The sequence below is a fragment of the Salvelinus fontinalis genome, chromosome 14 (genome assembly GCF_029448725.1).
Source record: "Salvelinus fontinalis isolate EN_2023a chromosome 14, ASM2944872v1, whole genome shotgun sequence".
Lineage (NCBI taxonomy): Eukaryota > Metazoa > Chordata > Actinopteri > Salmoniformes > Salmonidae > Salvelinus > Salvelinus fontinalis.
Window position 1 is genome coordinate 54,427,199 of NC_074678.1, and position 14,746 is coordinate 54,441,944.

General features: G+C 40.8%; 1 protein-coding gene across 5 annotated transcripts in view; it reads right to left on the reverse strand.

Moving 5' to 3' along the window:
- The window catches only part of ttll7 (tubulin tyrosine ligase-like family, member 7), a 190,212-nt gene that overhangs the window by 4,766 nt on the left and 170,700 nt on the right, over positions 1-14,746 (reverse strand). For 3 of the 5 annotated variants that reach the window (XM_055862300.1, XM_055862299.1, XM_055862298.1), the window contains one exon: positions 5,797-11,074. The exons of 1 other annotated variant lie outside the window; for it this stretch is intronic. In XM_055862300.1, coding sequence (XP_055718275.1) covers positions 10,954-11,074 — 121 coding nt within the window. In that variant the 3' untranslated portion in view covers positions 5,797-10,953. Of the gene's footprint in view, positions 1-90; positions 2,948-5,796; positions 11,075-14,746 lie in introns of those variants that run through there. One more of the 5 variants, XM_055862301.1, reaches the window with a different exon arrangement.

The following is a 14,746-nucleotide window of genomic DNA, read 5'->3' on the forward strand; positions in this document are numbered from 1 at the left end:
TGCTATATTTATTGACTTGGCCAAAGCTTTCGATAGGTAGACCATTCCATTCTGGTGGGTCAACTAAGAAGTATTAGTGTCTCTGGGGGGGGGGGGGGGGGGGCTTTGGCCTGCTTTGCTAACTTCCTCTCTCAAAGAGTGCAATGTTTAAAGTCAGAACATCTGCAGTCTCAGCCCCTGCCTGTTACAAAGGGAGTACCCCAAGGCTCAATCCTGGGCCCCGCACTCTTCTCAATTTACAAAAACAACATAGCTCAGGCAGTAGGAAGCTCTCTCCTCCACTTATATGTAGATGATACAGTCTTGTACTCAGCTGGCCCCTCCCTGGATTTTGTGTTGAACGCTTTACAACAAAGCTTTCTGATGGTCCAGAAAACTTTCTCTGCCCTTAACCTTGTTCTGAACACCTCCAAAACAAAGTAATCACAAACACCAGTGTGATTAGTACCTCATGCATGTACTTATCTCAGCACATATCTAAGCTACAGGCAAAGATTCAATCTAGACTTGGTTTCATCTATCATACCCTCTTTCATCCCTGCTGCCAAACTAACCCTGATTCAGATGATCATCCTATCCATGCTAGATAACAGAGGTCAGCGCACTTCAGAGGTTCCAACCAACTCAATGAACCATGTACACATATCGCACAGGAGCTCTCTTGGGGCAGTCCCGTTAGATCTCGTATATACAGAGAAGGTATATTTGCATGATTTAGCTTATTCATTTATAATAAATTAATCATTAATGTTTGCTTCATGTGACCGACCAATACTGGGTCATGCATGTGACAGACCAAACCTCACGAGACTTATTCTCTCTAAGCTAGACCTTGAAACTGAGATATCTGAAAACATTTTAATGTAAGCATTTAGATTTTAGCTTCTATATAAAAAATATTTTATACTCCTATTAAATTAAGGAAAATCAACACTTAAAAAAACCCGGACCCTTCATAATTTCAAACCCTTAATTCTGGGTTATACAATCTAATTAGTATGGTAATACTATTATCATAATAAAGGTTATACTTCTATTAACGGGAGTGAATTTATCAAAAATACACACACATACACAGCATGTTAAATAGCACAATATAGACAAACTAAGAAAACAACACATACTGCAGCCCATTTGGCAATTTGGGATTCCAACTTCCAAACAGGGATTCCAAGCAAGTTGCAGGCGTCCACTCTGGTTGTGGGGAATTATTCTTACCTACAGCGGCAATGTATTCAGCGAGATCAGTCATATAAGAAGAGAGATCTGGGACAAAAGTACAACATTCATCACCAATGATTGCACAAGTGCCCCCTAGTCAAGAGACTCTTTGATTTGTAGAGCCAGTTTACACAATTCTTTTAGCATTGCCATTTTTTCTCTACTTCTAGAGATCTCCCAAATGTGTTCAAGGGCACATGCATATTGACTTTCACAGGTAGGAGAGAGACAACACATGTTATAACAGTTTCACACCAACCTTGATAAGAATGAGATTCAAGGTTAGCCCAAGCTACAATCTAGTGGCTCTCCAAACACTTTAGGGGCATTACTCTGTCTCTGGAAGCCACGCCTTTCCAAATCATAATTATAACTATTGATAATCTATCCCACCCAAATTTAGAATGACAATCCTTAGTGCTTCACGTTGGTTCGAGCACTGTAATTTAAGACCCTCAATTTAGCACAAACCGATACTGGCAGAATGAACATTTACATGGACATACAGTATATTCATCTTATATTTCTAGCATTAACTAATCTCATCACTTGTTGTAAAGACAGATTGGTATCTCAATGCATTTTTTTGTCTAAATTACTATACATTTTCGAGACCTCCACAATCAACCTGATACCCCGGATAAACAATTTTGGATATGCCTAAATCAATTACGGGCACAGTTGACAAACTATTACAACTACCCGATTCAGGAAATCCAGACAATTGATTTACTGTATGATAAATTATTACTACTACCAATATTCTTAATACATATTTCTAACACAGATGCAAAGCGAATAACAACACAGAGTTGAAAGCATTTTTTTCTCTCTCCCAAATTGGCTTATACTCCCCTATCATCGTGGCGATCTCACTGCAGAGTTACAGGTCGGGGAGGTAGAGGGCTAATCCTCAGGGAGAAATCCCCACCATCCAGCAGACCCAATCTGGTGAGATTTGTTATTGAAGTAAGACAAAACAACAACAGCAATACATTTCTTCATATAAAATTAGAGGTGGGGGAAACTTCAATGAATTTGGAGTAACTGTCAACCATTACCAACACATATTTCCTCCTTTTACAGGCAGGCATGTGAAGAAAATCAATTCGCATATTTACCAAAGGGCCTCAGGGGACTGGTAATCCCCCCTTTGGACACATGACTCACATCATGATTCATGCATCCAAAAAACAACAGCACTGCCTGTTAAATCAAAATTACAATTAAAATCAGAATTACAACCCTTGACGACTCCATCTTAAGTTAATTGTATCCCACAAGGTAATGGTAAAATAGACTAGAGACAGATGTCCCTCATTCAGTGGCAGCGCTCTCTCTCTCTCTGTCCTTCGCGTAGTCCGAATCACACATAGGACTATTGCTAAATTATAAACTCCTTCTTAATTATTTACACAGTGTTTACGAACTCTGACAATAGAAACTTCAGAAAATGTAATTTGTGTACAGCATTCTTTCTAACCCGTGGAAAACTCACTGAAACAAAAACAAAAATAAAAAGACCCCACACAATAAATCAAACAGAGTATTAACCACAAATAAATATTAACAGATGGGTTGTGTGGGGGTGCTGGTGTGTATGTGATAAAAAAATCGTAGTTTAAAAACAAACAAAATGGCCAGACCTTACTTAATTTGGGAGCTCCCTTAACAGCTGGATTTGGGTACCTTTAACTGCTCTCCCAAGGCACTTGTCTTAGGAAGCCTTTCAAAGGGAGAGATACAGCATCATTTATAAACATGTAAAGAAAAAGAATTGGTAGCGGACATTCCATCAGTCGTATACAGAATTATACTTCAGACACATCAGATGATACAGTGCCGCATCAAGCTGAAGGCACCTTTGAAGGTAAACAATCCCAGAGCCCCTGTCTTGTAAGCATTTGGGGCGGCAGGTAGCCTAGTGGTTAGAGTGTTGGACTAGTAACCGAAAGGTTGCAAGTTCAAATCCCCAAGCTGATAAAGTAAAAATCTGTTGTACTGCCCCTGACCAGGGTACTTCTTATGGCTGGGGGCGCTATTTTCACATTCAGATGAAAAGCGTGCCCAGAGTAAACTTCCTGCTACTCAGGCCCAGAAGCTAATATATGCATATTATTATTAGTAGATTTGGATAGAAAACACTCTGAAGTTTCTAAACCTGTTTGAATGATGTCTGTGAGTATAACAGAACTCATATGGCAGGCAAAAACCTGAGAAAAAAATCCAACCAGGAAGTGGGAAATCTGAGGTTTGTAGATTTTCAAGTATATGCCTATCCAAGATACGGTGTGAAATTTGGTCCGACGGCTTTCACTAGATATCAACAGTCTTTAGAACCTTGTTTCAGGCTTCTACTGTGAAGGGGGAGCGAATAAGAGCTGTTTGATCCAGGTGTCTGGCAGAATGCCATGAGCTAAGTCATGCGTGTGGCCGTGAGAGCGAGCTGCGTTCCCTTTAATTTCTAAAGACAAAGGAATTTTCCGGTTGGAATATTATTGAAGATTTATGATAAAAACATCCTAAAGTTTGATTCTATACATCGTTTGACATGTTTCTACGAACTGTAATGGAACTGTTTTGACTTTTCGTCTGGGCTAAGTGAAGATCATCAAAGGTAAGTGAATATTTATAATGATATTTCTGACTTCTGTTGACTCCACAACATGGCGGGTATCTGTATGGCTTGTTTTGTGGCTGAGCGCTGTACTCAGATTATTCCATGGTGTGCTTTCGCTGTAAAGCTTTTTTGATATATGACACAGCGGTTGCATTAAGGAGAAGTATATCCTTAATTCCATGCATAACACTTGTATTTTCATCAACATTTATGATGAGTATTTCTGTAAATTGATGTGGCTCTCTGCAAAATCACCGGAGGTTTTGGAAACACGCGCCAACGTAAACTGAGATTTTTGGATATAAATATGAATTTTATCAAACAAAACATACATGTATTGTGTAACATGAAGTCCTATGAGTGCCATCTGATGAAGATCATCAAAAGTTAGTGATTAATTGTCTCTATTTCTGCTTTTTGTGACTCCTCTCTTTGGCTGGAAAAAATGGCTGCGTTTTTCTGTGAATAAGTGCTAACCTAACATAATGATATGTTGTGCTTTCGTCGTAAAGCCTTTTTGAAATCAGACACTGTGGTGGGATTAACAACAAGTTTATCTTTAAAATGGTGTAAAATACTAGTATGTCTGAGGAATTTTAATTTTGAGATTTCTGTTGTTTTGAATTTGGCGCCCTGCAGTTTCACTGGCTGTTGACGAGGTGAGACGCTACCGTCCCACATACCCTAGAGAGGTTAAAAGGAACCACCAGCTTTCATATGTTCTCATGTTCTGAGCAAGGAACTTAAACGTTAGCTTTCTTACATGGCATATATTGCACTTTTACTTTCTTCTCCAACACTTTGTTTTTGCATTATTTAAACCAAATTTAACATGTTTCATTATTTACATGAGGCTAAATTGATTTTATTTCTGTATTATTTTAAGTTAAAATAAGTGTTCATTCAGTATTGTTGTAATTGTCATTATTACAAAAAATAAAAAAATCACAGATTAATCGGTATCAGCTTTTTTTGGCCCCCAATAATCGGTATCGGCGTTGAAAAATCATAATCGATCGACCTCTAGTCCTGAGATGGTTAGGTGGTGTGCAGTGTGGAGTGTGTGTTTGTCAGTAGACGGCCCCCAGCTGCGACGACGATGCTGTAAACCACTGCCTCCTGATAAAGTCCTGTGAAGCATGTCATTGTAGATGCACGCACGCACATGCACACACGCACATGCACACAGTCAAAGTGTACCGCTTTATCACATTTGAGCAAACCACCTCTCACACTCTGCTCCCAAGCCAATTTTCACTCAGGACACAGGGATGGAGAATCAGAGATGAGGGGCATGTGGACTTGAGCGTACACTGGACCCTGGCTGCCTGCACAACTGTCTGGACCAGGATCCAGGACAGGTGAGGGTGGGAGAGAGAGAGTAGAAGGGGGAAAGAGGTCAAAAGGACAGTGCAGCGCAATAGCGCAGGGGATATATTTTTGGGACTAGTTGAAACACAAGGCTGGCTGTCAGTCTCTGCCTGTTTGGTGCAGAGGCCTCTGACCACGATGCAGTAGGAACTCAAGGTTGTGAACTCATCCACCTCTTCTACTAACAGAGAGAAGAAGCGAGGGAGGAAGGGATTGGGGGGAAATTCACTGCGTCATCTGAGAGGCGTAGAGATGGCAAATAAAGGCCGGGCTCACCTGTCTTCCCCGGGGGTCCGGGTCAAGACAAGACAGGGCTGGGGGTCTCTCTCTCACACTCCTTGACATGAGTGACGTTTGACATTTCCAAATGGGAAATGTGGTCCAGGTTAGGGCTAACATGGACAGCCTGTCATAGCTATGTGTCGTGTAGTCACTCTGTCAGGCTATCAAAGGCACAGAGACCAAGCTCAGTCACTCAGATGGCTCGCTTCATACTGAATATGGCAGTCAAAACGTTTCTACATGGAACCGCAAAGCACCCTTATGCCGATATAGGATAAATAATAATAGAAATTGAGAACCTCTTTTGTTTTAAGCATTTTATTGCTATGTAAACTTAAAAATCCATACCTCAACTGAAAAGGTATTACTCTTAAATAACATAAAGTTCAGGCAAAATAAAATATTTGGCATTGTGAATTAATATTCAGCAAAGTGTAAGGGGAAAATACATTTTTAGATGTATTTTTAGAATTCCCGCCACACCTATTAGTAAGAGAGTTGTTGTAAAACGTACAGTATACTTTATCATGAAGTCTGACTGCTTCCTATTACCGTTGAAAATCAAACCCATAAATTATGTGAGAAAAGTAACACAATCTAGCCTAGACACGTAATACTGTATTTCTCCCTATTAACATTTAAATAGTTCCTAATGAGGGTTTCTACTGTAATTGATCACATATGAACTTTAATTAACCTTAATTAAAGACCAATGGAACACATTAGTGAATGGATATGCGGTGTATTGGCACATCACTGTTTGCACTGGCACTTGTACCTGCGGGAGTGGGAAATAGGACACAGATGCTAAAACACGCAATGGCAGCTCCTCGGGCGAGGCAAAGCACTGCAGTAACAGTACGACTTACAGAGAATCGCCAAAGAGACTCAAAAAATGGACGTGACATCATAATGATGTCATTTTCTAGTTGTAGATTGAGAACGTCTACAGCCAGGTAAAGATGTCTTCCTCATGACGATTTCACGTCATGGAAAATAAATCATATTCTTGTTGTTATCTGTTAAGATTTGTTTTACATAACAAGACATTTACAAAACTTCCTATTACAACCAACAGGGGTTCAAACCGGTTCAGGGAACAGAACCGAAAACGAACAACATTGTCAGAGGAACGGAAACAGAACCAGGAACGAAAGTGATCTCCAGTGTTCCGGAACAGAACCGCTATCTATAAATCTTGAAAAACATTTAATAATGTTATTTTTACTTCAAAAAATATTCCTAAAGTCTTGTATATAATTCTGTAATTCGTTGATGTTATAATGCTACTAATAGTCTAAACATATTCCAATTCAATTCCCCACCTGTGAAAATGCAGTCACATCTCGCGCCTGCATTTATCTGACCAGTCAAAACTATTTTACCCTTTCCAGAGCAAACTACACTATCAGCGCTAATTGGAGGAGTAAAATAATGAGCTGAATGTAAAAACAAAGTTGATTTCCCATGTTCCATTTATATATGAACTATATGAACCATTACTTTTATGTGTTCGAATCGGTTCAGAACTTTATTTTCTGGTGGGATCACCGGAATGGAACATAAAAATAAGGGCTCTGCTCGGAACGATTGGAAAAGAATTTTAGTTCCAACCTCTGACAAGTATGACATCAGAGGTGCCAATGACATAATTACATTATCGCAACCACTGTTGCCCCCCACTCATAAATAAACACACACTAAATCATGTGTCATACAATCCATATGTGATACAACACATACAGTACCAGTCAAAAGTTTGCACACACTTACTCATTCAAGGGTTTTTCTTTATTTGTACTATTTTCTACATTGTAGAATAATAGTGAAGACATCAAAACTATGAAATAACACATATGGAATCATGTAGTAAACAAACAAGTGTTAAACGTTATATTTGAGATTTCTCAAAGTAGACAACCTTTTGCCTTGATGACAGCTTTGCACACTCTTGGCATTCTCTCAACCAGCTTCATGAGGTAGTCTCCTGGAATGCATTTCAATTAACAGGTGTGCCTTGTTAAAAGTTCATTTGTGGAATTTATTTCCTTCTTAATGCGTTTGAACCAATCAGTTGTGTTGTGACAAGGTAGGGGTGGTATACAGAAGATAGCCCTATTTGGTAAAAGACCAAGTCCATATTATGGCAAGAACAGCTCAAATAAGCAAAGAAAAACGACAGTTCATCATTTACTTTAAGACATGAATGTCAGTCAATTCGGAAAGTTTCAAGAACTTTTAAAGTTTCTTCAAGTGCAGTCGCAAAAACCATCAAGCGCTACGATGAAACTGGCTCTCATGAGGACCGGCAGAGGAACGGATGACCCAGAATTACCTCTGCTGCAGAGGATCATTTCATTAGTTACCAGCCTCCGAAATTGCAGCCCAAATAAATGCTTCACAGAGTTCAAGTAACAGACACATCTCAACATCAACTGTTCAGAGGAGACTACGTGAATCAGGCCTTCATGGTCGATTTGTTTCAAAGAAACCACTACTAAAAGACACCAATAAGAAGAGGAGACTTGCTTGGGCCAAGAAACATGAGCAATGGACATTAGACCGGTGGAAATCTGTCCTTTGGTCTGATGATTTGTGAGACGCAGAGTAGATTAATGGATGATCTCTGCATGTGTGGTTCCCACCGTGAAGCATGGAGGACGAGGTGTGATGGTGTTGGGGGTGCTTTGCTGGTGACACTGTCAGTGATTTATTTAGAATTAAAAGGCACACTTAACCAGCATGGCTACCACAGCATTCTGCAGCGATACACCATCCCATCTGGTCTGCGCTTAGTGGGACTATCATTTGTTTTTCAACAGGACAATGACCCAAACACCTCCAGGCTGTGTAAGGGCTATTTGACAAAGAAGGAGAGTGATGGAGTGCTGCATCAGATGACCTGGCCCTCACAATCACCTGACCTCAACCCAACTGAGATGGTTTGGGATGAGTTGGACTGCAGAGTGAAGCGAAGCAGATGTGGGAACTCCTTTATGATTGTTGGAAAAGCATTCCAGGTGATGCTGGTTGAGAGAATACCAAGAGTGTGCAAAGCTGTCATCAAGCCAAAGGGTGGCTACTTTAAAGAATCTCAAATATAAAATAAAATTTGATTTGTTTAACACTTTTTTGCTTACTACATGATTCCATATGTGTTATTTCATAGTTTTGATGTCTTCATTATTAGTAGAAAATAGTAAAAAAAACTAAAAACCTTGAATGAGTAGGTGTGTCCAAACTTTTGACTGGTACTGTATATGTAATTTAAGATACCCAAAAATCTAAATTAGTGTATTTAATGCGAGCGCAGACCAAAAGATTTAACAACACAAAAATTCAAGTATTTCCCATAATGCAGTTGTTCTGTCTATGGACAACGTCTGGGTGTAGAACTATAATCTATGCATGCAAGAACTACTGCTTACAGCATCATAAGCAGTATGTGGAGTAAGTCATTGGTCATGTTCCAGATCATCAATATTGCAGTCTCGCTGCACGTAGCAACCATGCGTGCCATGTCAACGACTTGGCCCAGTCGGGCGTCAGATTTCTATAAACACCTATCCAAACGTTGTGCGAATTGGCAGGCGACTGCAATGTAGTCGACCTGGTACCCGGCCACGGTGTGATATACTGCAAGGTGCATATTCAACAGGACAATATCCAAGACTCCATTTTGGCTCCCCTACGGTGAGGCTGCAAAGTCAACTCATTCACTAAGTAGCAGGGATGCTTGGCTCGCTAGTTGGAAATAAACATTCTAGACGCTCTCTATACTGTGCTACACTTGTCATTACAGACCCAAAATATAAGCTATAGTTAGAAGTTTAAGGGTCAACTGCAACCAACATTGAGCACGGTCTCAAAATGAGGTGATCTCTCGTTAAACCATCAATATGCCCGAGAATCACCCACACTGCTGATCTCAATTGCAACCACTATTGGCGTCCATATTACCCCTCCCTAAAGCTGATATCGATGTTAACTTTAAGTCCCGGATGCTGCCAAACATTTTCAATACTATTTAGCCCTCTGGGTATTATCTTCGGTATAAATGAAACCTAATATTTGAGCAGATTAAGCACAGATTTAAATATCTGACAATCATTCCGCACAACTGAAATGAGGTAATTCCTCGTTTTGCCAGCGATAATCTCTGTGGCAATTTACGCTATACATTTTATTAATGTGAAGCTTGTGTTGGTATACTTACTTTTCATTTCCAATATTTATTCCATTAATAACTTGTCTTAATACGGTATGGTAATTTCAAAAGAGGAAAACAAACTATTCCTGAACTAAAATCAACTTAATCAAACCAATAATGATTTTGTTAATAGAAACCTATATTTTTTATTAAATTAGAGTCTAATCAAGGTATGTCAAATTACAAATTATAATGTGGCCCAAACATAAACTTCTATAACGTACTGTATTATACCTTACTGTACTCGAGTAGAGTATAATCTCAGTAGAGTTGCAGAATAGTGCAGTTTAGTACTCTACTGTACTCTACTGTAATGTACTATACGTCCCTGTACTGAACTATACTATACTCGAGTTTCTTACAATTCACTGGGTCTATATTCTTACAATAAATATTGATTCATTCAACTGATCTGCTGGTTTATTCTGGTAATTTTTTGGTTGCAAGCTAGTTTGTTTTAACACGCAAGTTCATGTAATCTCCCATTAGTAGAGTTTTAACAAATCCAGCGCTAACCTGCAGCTGCGCATTCCCCCTGTTGGTTGCAATTGACCCGATGGTTTTAAATAACTTAGTCTTTCCTCGCTCTACTGTACTTTGGGTTGTATTGACAGGAGCATAAAGTGACTGTTAAAACAATGTAAACTAAAGCATCACATTGAAATAAGTTAAACAAATAAATAAAATACAAACAGCACCAAAATACATTTAGCAATTTTCATAGCCAGCAAAAAAAAAAGCGTATTTTTTTTCTCAACAAAGGGATAACCTGTTAATCTCATTCCATCTGCATACTGCGTCAGCATTCACTGCATTCATGGAACATTTTACAAAATAAATGTAAGAAACCTTGTTTTGTTAGTCTTTTCTCCTTTACAGTACCTTGACTTGTAACTGTACAGTGAGCGGATATAATACAGCAATGTAAGGTACAATGAGAGAGAGAGAAAGAAAGAAAGAGAGATAAAGCGAGATCGAGAGAGACAGAGATACAGAGAAAGACTGGGTCGGGGCACATGAGAATGACCCATTGTCTGACACTAAGTGGCGCTCAGATCAAGAGTCCTGTTGGAACATTGGAGTGTTCCGGGCTGAGCACGGGTGTCACTAATCTCGCGCATATGCTCTGGCCTTTGTGGGGCCGCCGTGGGGTCCAAGGTCCGCCAGTTCAGCCCTCTCAACGAGTTAGTTGAGGGGAGGAGGGATTGGCTGGGGGTTACAGCTCATGAGGGTGGGCCTGGGCGGTCAGTCAGAACTGACCCATCCGGGTGGTGAACAGACTGCGTGAGCGCGGCATGGCCGAGGAGACATGGCCGAAGCTGGATGAAGGCCACTTCATGATGAACTGGGAGGTCACTGGCAGCAGATACCTGCACAGACGGAGGGAAGGATGGAGGGAAGAGAGGAGGGGGAAGGTGGACAAGGGACATAATGAGGGGAGGATTAGAGGCCCAAAGGGTCACAGTGAAGAGATCATGGCCGCATTAACCCATTATCCCTGCAAGCTGACGACACATTCACGAGATGAGGATACGTCTCCCCTTTTGTTTCAGCCTAGACTAAAATACAGCACCTTTCTAATGACGAGCTATGACTATGAGATCCGCAGCCATCAAATAGACACCTGGCAAAAATATATACAGTAGGTAGAGAAGGTGGGAATAACTCCAGTGTGAGGTGAGATGGCGTGAGCAAGTGAATCTAGAGCGCCTGGATCGGTTCTAATCAAATCAAATGTGATTTGTCACATGTGCCGAATACAACAGGTGTAGACTTTACCGTGAAACGCTTACTTACAAGCCCTTAACCAACAATGCAGTTCAAGAAATAGAGTTAAGAAAATATTTACTAAATAAACTAAAGTATATATATATATTTTTTTTTAAATCATAAAGTAACACAAGAAAATTACATAACAATAACGAGGATACATACAGGGGGTACCTGTACCGAGTCAATGTGGGGGGTACATGTCAGTCAAGGTAATTTGTGACTATGCATAGATAATACAGCGAGTAGAAGCAGTGTAAAAACAAAAAAAGGGGGGGGGGGTTAATGTAAATAGTCTGGGTAGCCATTTGATTAGCTGTTCAGGAGTCTTATGGCTTGGGGGTAGAAGCTATTTAGGTGATTCTTAGACCTAGACTTGGCATTCCGGTACCCATTGCCGTGCGTTAGCAGAGAGAACAGTCTATGACTAAGTGGCTGTCTTTGACAATTTTTAGGGCCTTCCTCTGACACCACCTGGTGTAGAGGTCCTGGATGGCAGGAAGCTTGGCCCCGGTGATGTACTGAGCCGTACACACAACCCCCTGTAGTGCCTTGTGGATGGAGGCCGAGCAGTTGCCATACCAGGCAACTGCCATACCACGCTGAGCTGTAGTCAATGAACAGCATTCTCACATAGGTGTTTCTCTTGTCCAGGTGGGAGAGGGCAGTGTGGAGAGCAATAGAGATTGCCTCATCTATGGATCTGTTGGGGCTGTATGCGAATTGGAGTGGGTCCAGTGTGTCTGGGATGATGGTGTCGATGTGAGCCATGACCAGCCTTTCAAAGCTTTTCATGGTTACAGAGTGCAACGGGGCCATAGTCATTTCGACAGGTTACCTTGGGGTTCTTGGGCACAGGGACTATGGTGGTCTGCTTGGAACATGTAGGTATTACAGACTGGGTCAAGGTGAGGTTGAAAATGTCAGTCGGACCCTTGCCAGCTGGTCAGCGCATGCTCTGAGTACGGGTCCTGGTAATCCATCTGGCTCTGTCGCATTGTGAATGTTTACCTGTTTAAAGGTCTAACTCACATCGGCTACGGAGAGCTTGAATAAAACAGCAAACTGTGATTGATTTGCCCATTTTTGTACTTTGAAATGAATGCTGTAAACCCATTGATTGATGAAGAATATAACTTACAAATGCCTAGTGAGCTTACATCAACTGTCCTACCCCCATCAGAACTTAAAATATAATTTTGTTTAAATCCCTTGTTTGTAAACAATGTAATTGTAAACAAACACTGTATAGCCTCAAAACATGGTTAAAAGTATAATTCTGAGATCATGCATGGTCAATCCTTGCATCCATTGCTCTGTTTATGAATTTGAGAGTGGTTACAGTTCTCCAGCCCCATGCCTAAGCTAATTACCAAAAAAAGTGGCGTGTTCACCACTTTGTTATTGTTTGAACTGCAGATTTCCTCTTTCAATACGAGTACAGCCCAAACAGAAACAACTCACTGTAACACTTTGCTTTATAACTTATAAGCATGTATGCCCCTGTATAATGTCTTATAACAAGGCGCATAGTATGTTATTTAACTATATGCATCAACATTTCAACTCATTCAAAATGGCAAGGGACATCAATGAAGTATCTCAGGGAGAACAAAAAATGGCATTTGAGTAAAAAGCTTGATCGAATTCTACAAATTTGAATGGCTAACTAATAAAACAGTTTGTCAACTAAACCATATGGATTATGGTGTGAATTAATGTTCTTCTGTTAGCTGGCAGATAACACTGTTCACTCTGACATACTTTCCCTGTAAAATATCTAACTGGACAAATTAGTCAAGCTGCTTCCTCTTCTTCTTTTTAAAGTCGACCAAAAAAAGACTTGCTGCGTCGAGGGCATCTGCCGCAACAGAGCCAGACCCAGGAGAGTTGGGCAGGATTCAAATTAACTTCATTTAGTTCAAGTAGAATGTCCTTGAAAACCACTCAAGTGGGCCGGTCCTTTCGATTGCGGTTGTTAAACTACCCACCCACAGTACTACTTGGCCTGTTCTGGAGCTCAACCATTCAATGGAGCAAGGCCGGAAGAGAAGGAGAGCGAGGGAGGGCGGATTACTTAGCCAATACCCTCTCGAATTGCTGCACTGCTTCGCTACATCCTCGTAACTTCAGGGGCACTGCTTACAATGGTTTCCGATGGGACATTGACTTTTAAAAACTTACAGTAGGATGGTGTTGCAGGATTTTCTGTCACCTTTCGGGTTCATCCCTTTCCTCGTTTCTGATTATGTTGGTCTGTGTCCAAAATGGCACCCTATTCCCTAATCTGTTTAAAAGTAGTGCACTACATAGGGAATAGGGATCCATTTCCATTTCTGGAAGAAGCTTTGATTTCTCCTGAAGGCTTTCCTCTGTATCTGATATCTGTTCTGTTTGAGTTTTATTACAAACCCACTAGACCGTGTTTGAAGGGGATCAGTCTGAAACGTTGGTGTGTGTTACACTTCCTGGAAGACATAACCATATTTCTTCCACGGAACACTTGTTGGCCAATGTATGGAAATTCCACTGCAAGAAATGGAATTCAAACATGAACTATGCGGTGATGCTTGTGGGTGGTGGTTAGTGATCGTGTGTACTATTTTCCCTTTCTATTTCTCATGAATTCACACAGAGAACATTCTGTCCACACTAGCTAGGCCAATCGTGTGATATGGTCCCGACACTTTCCGAGCCCTGATCACTCTGCGGGCGATAGTTAATTGGACCCTCTGTAACACGTCTTCCAGGTCCTGGGCTTTTGATCATGGATGAGCTGCTCGCAGTAACCTGCCAGTTGAAAGTCCAGGAGAAGCCACCGCTGTGGAGCCCTGCTTCAATTCAAATCGTCAGTGTGACGAGAACGAGCTCCAAAGTCGCCGCTGCATTATGTGGAGTACCTCCAACAGGCCCTGCACTGTTCAAGGTCTCTGTTAGCGACACAACTGCCGAGCGGAATAACAGAGTCTTGACTAAGTAAAAGAAGTGAACATGATCAAAAACCGTACGGAGAAGGTCATCTGACCGATTCCACAGACAAAACCCAATTAACCTGATTGTTATTCATAAAAGAAAATGGGGGGGGGAAATGAAATAAGGTCCAAAACCTTAACGGTACTGAACAGAATAATTCACATTGTACTTTTCAGCTGGATTCAAGCAACTATGGTGGATGTGTAACCAGACCAGCTCAGTACATCTTGGTCTGTTCGGCTTGGTTCAATTCACTAGCGTGAAAAGCCATCTAGGCTCACAATCATACTGTTGCGTGA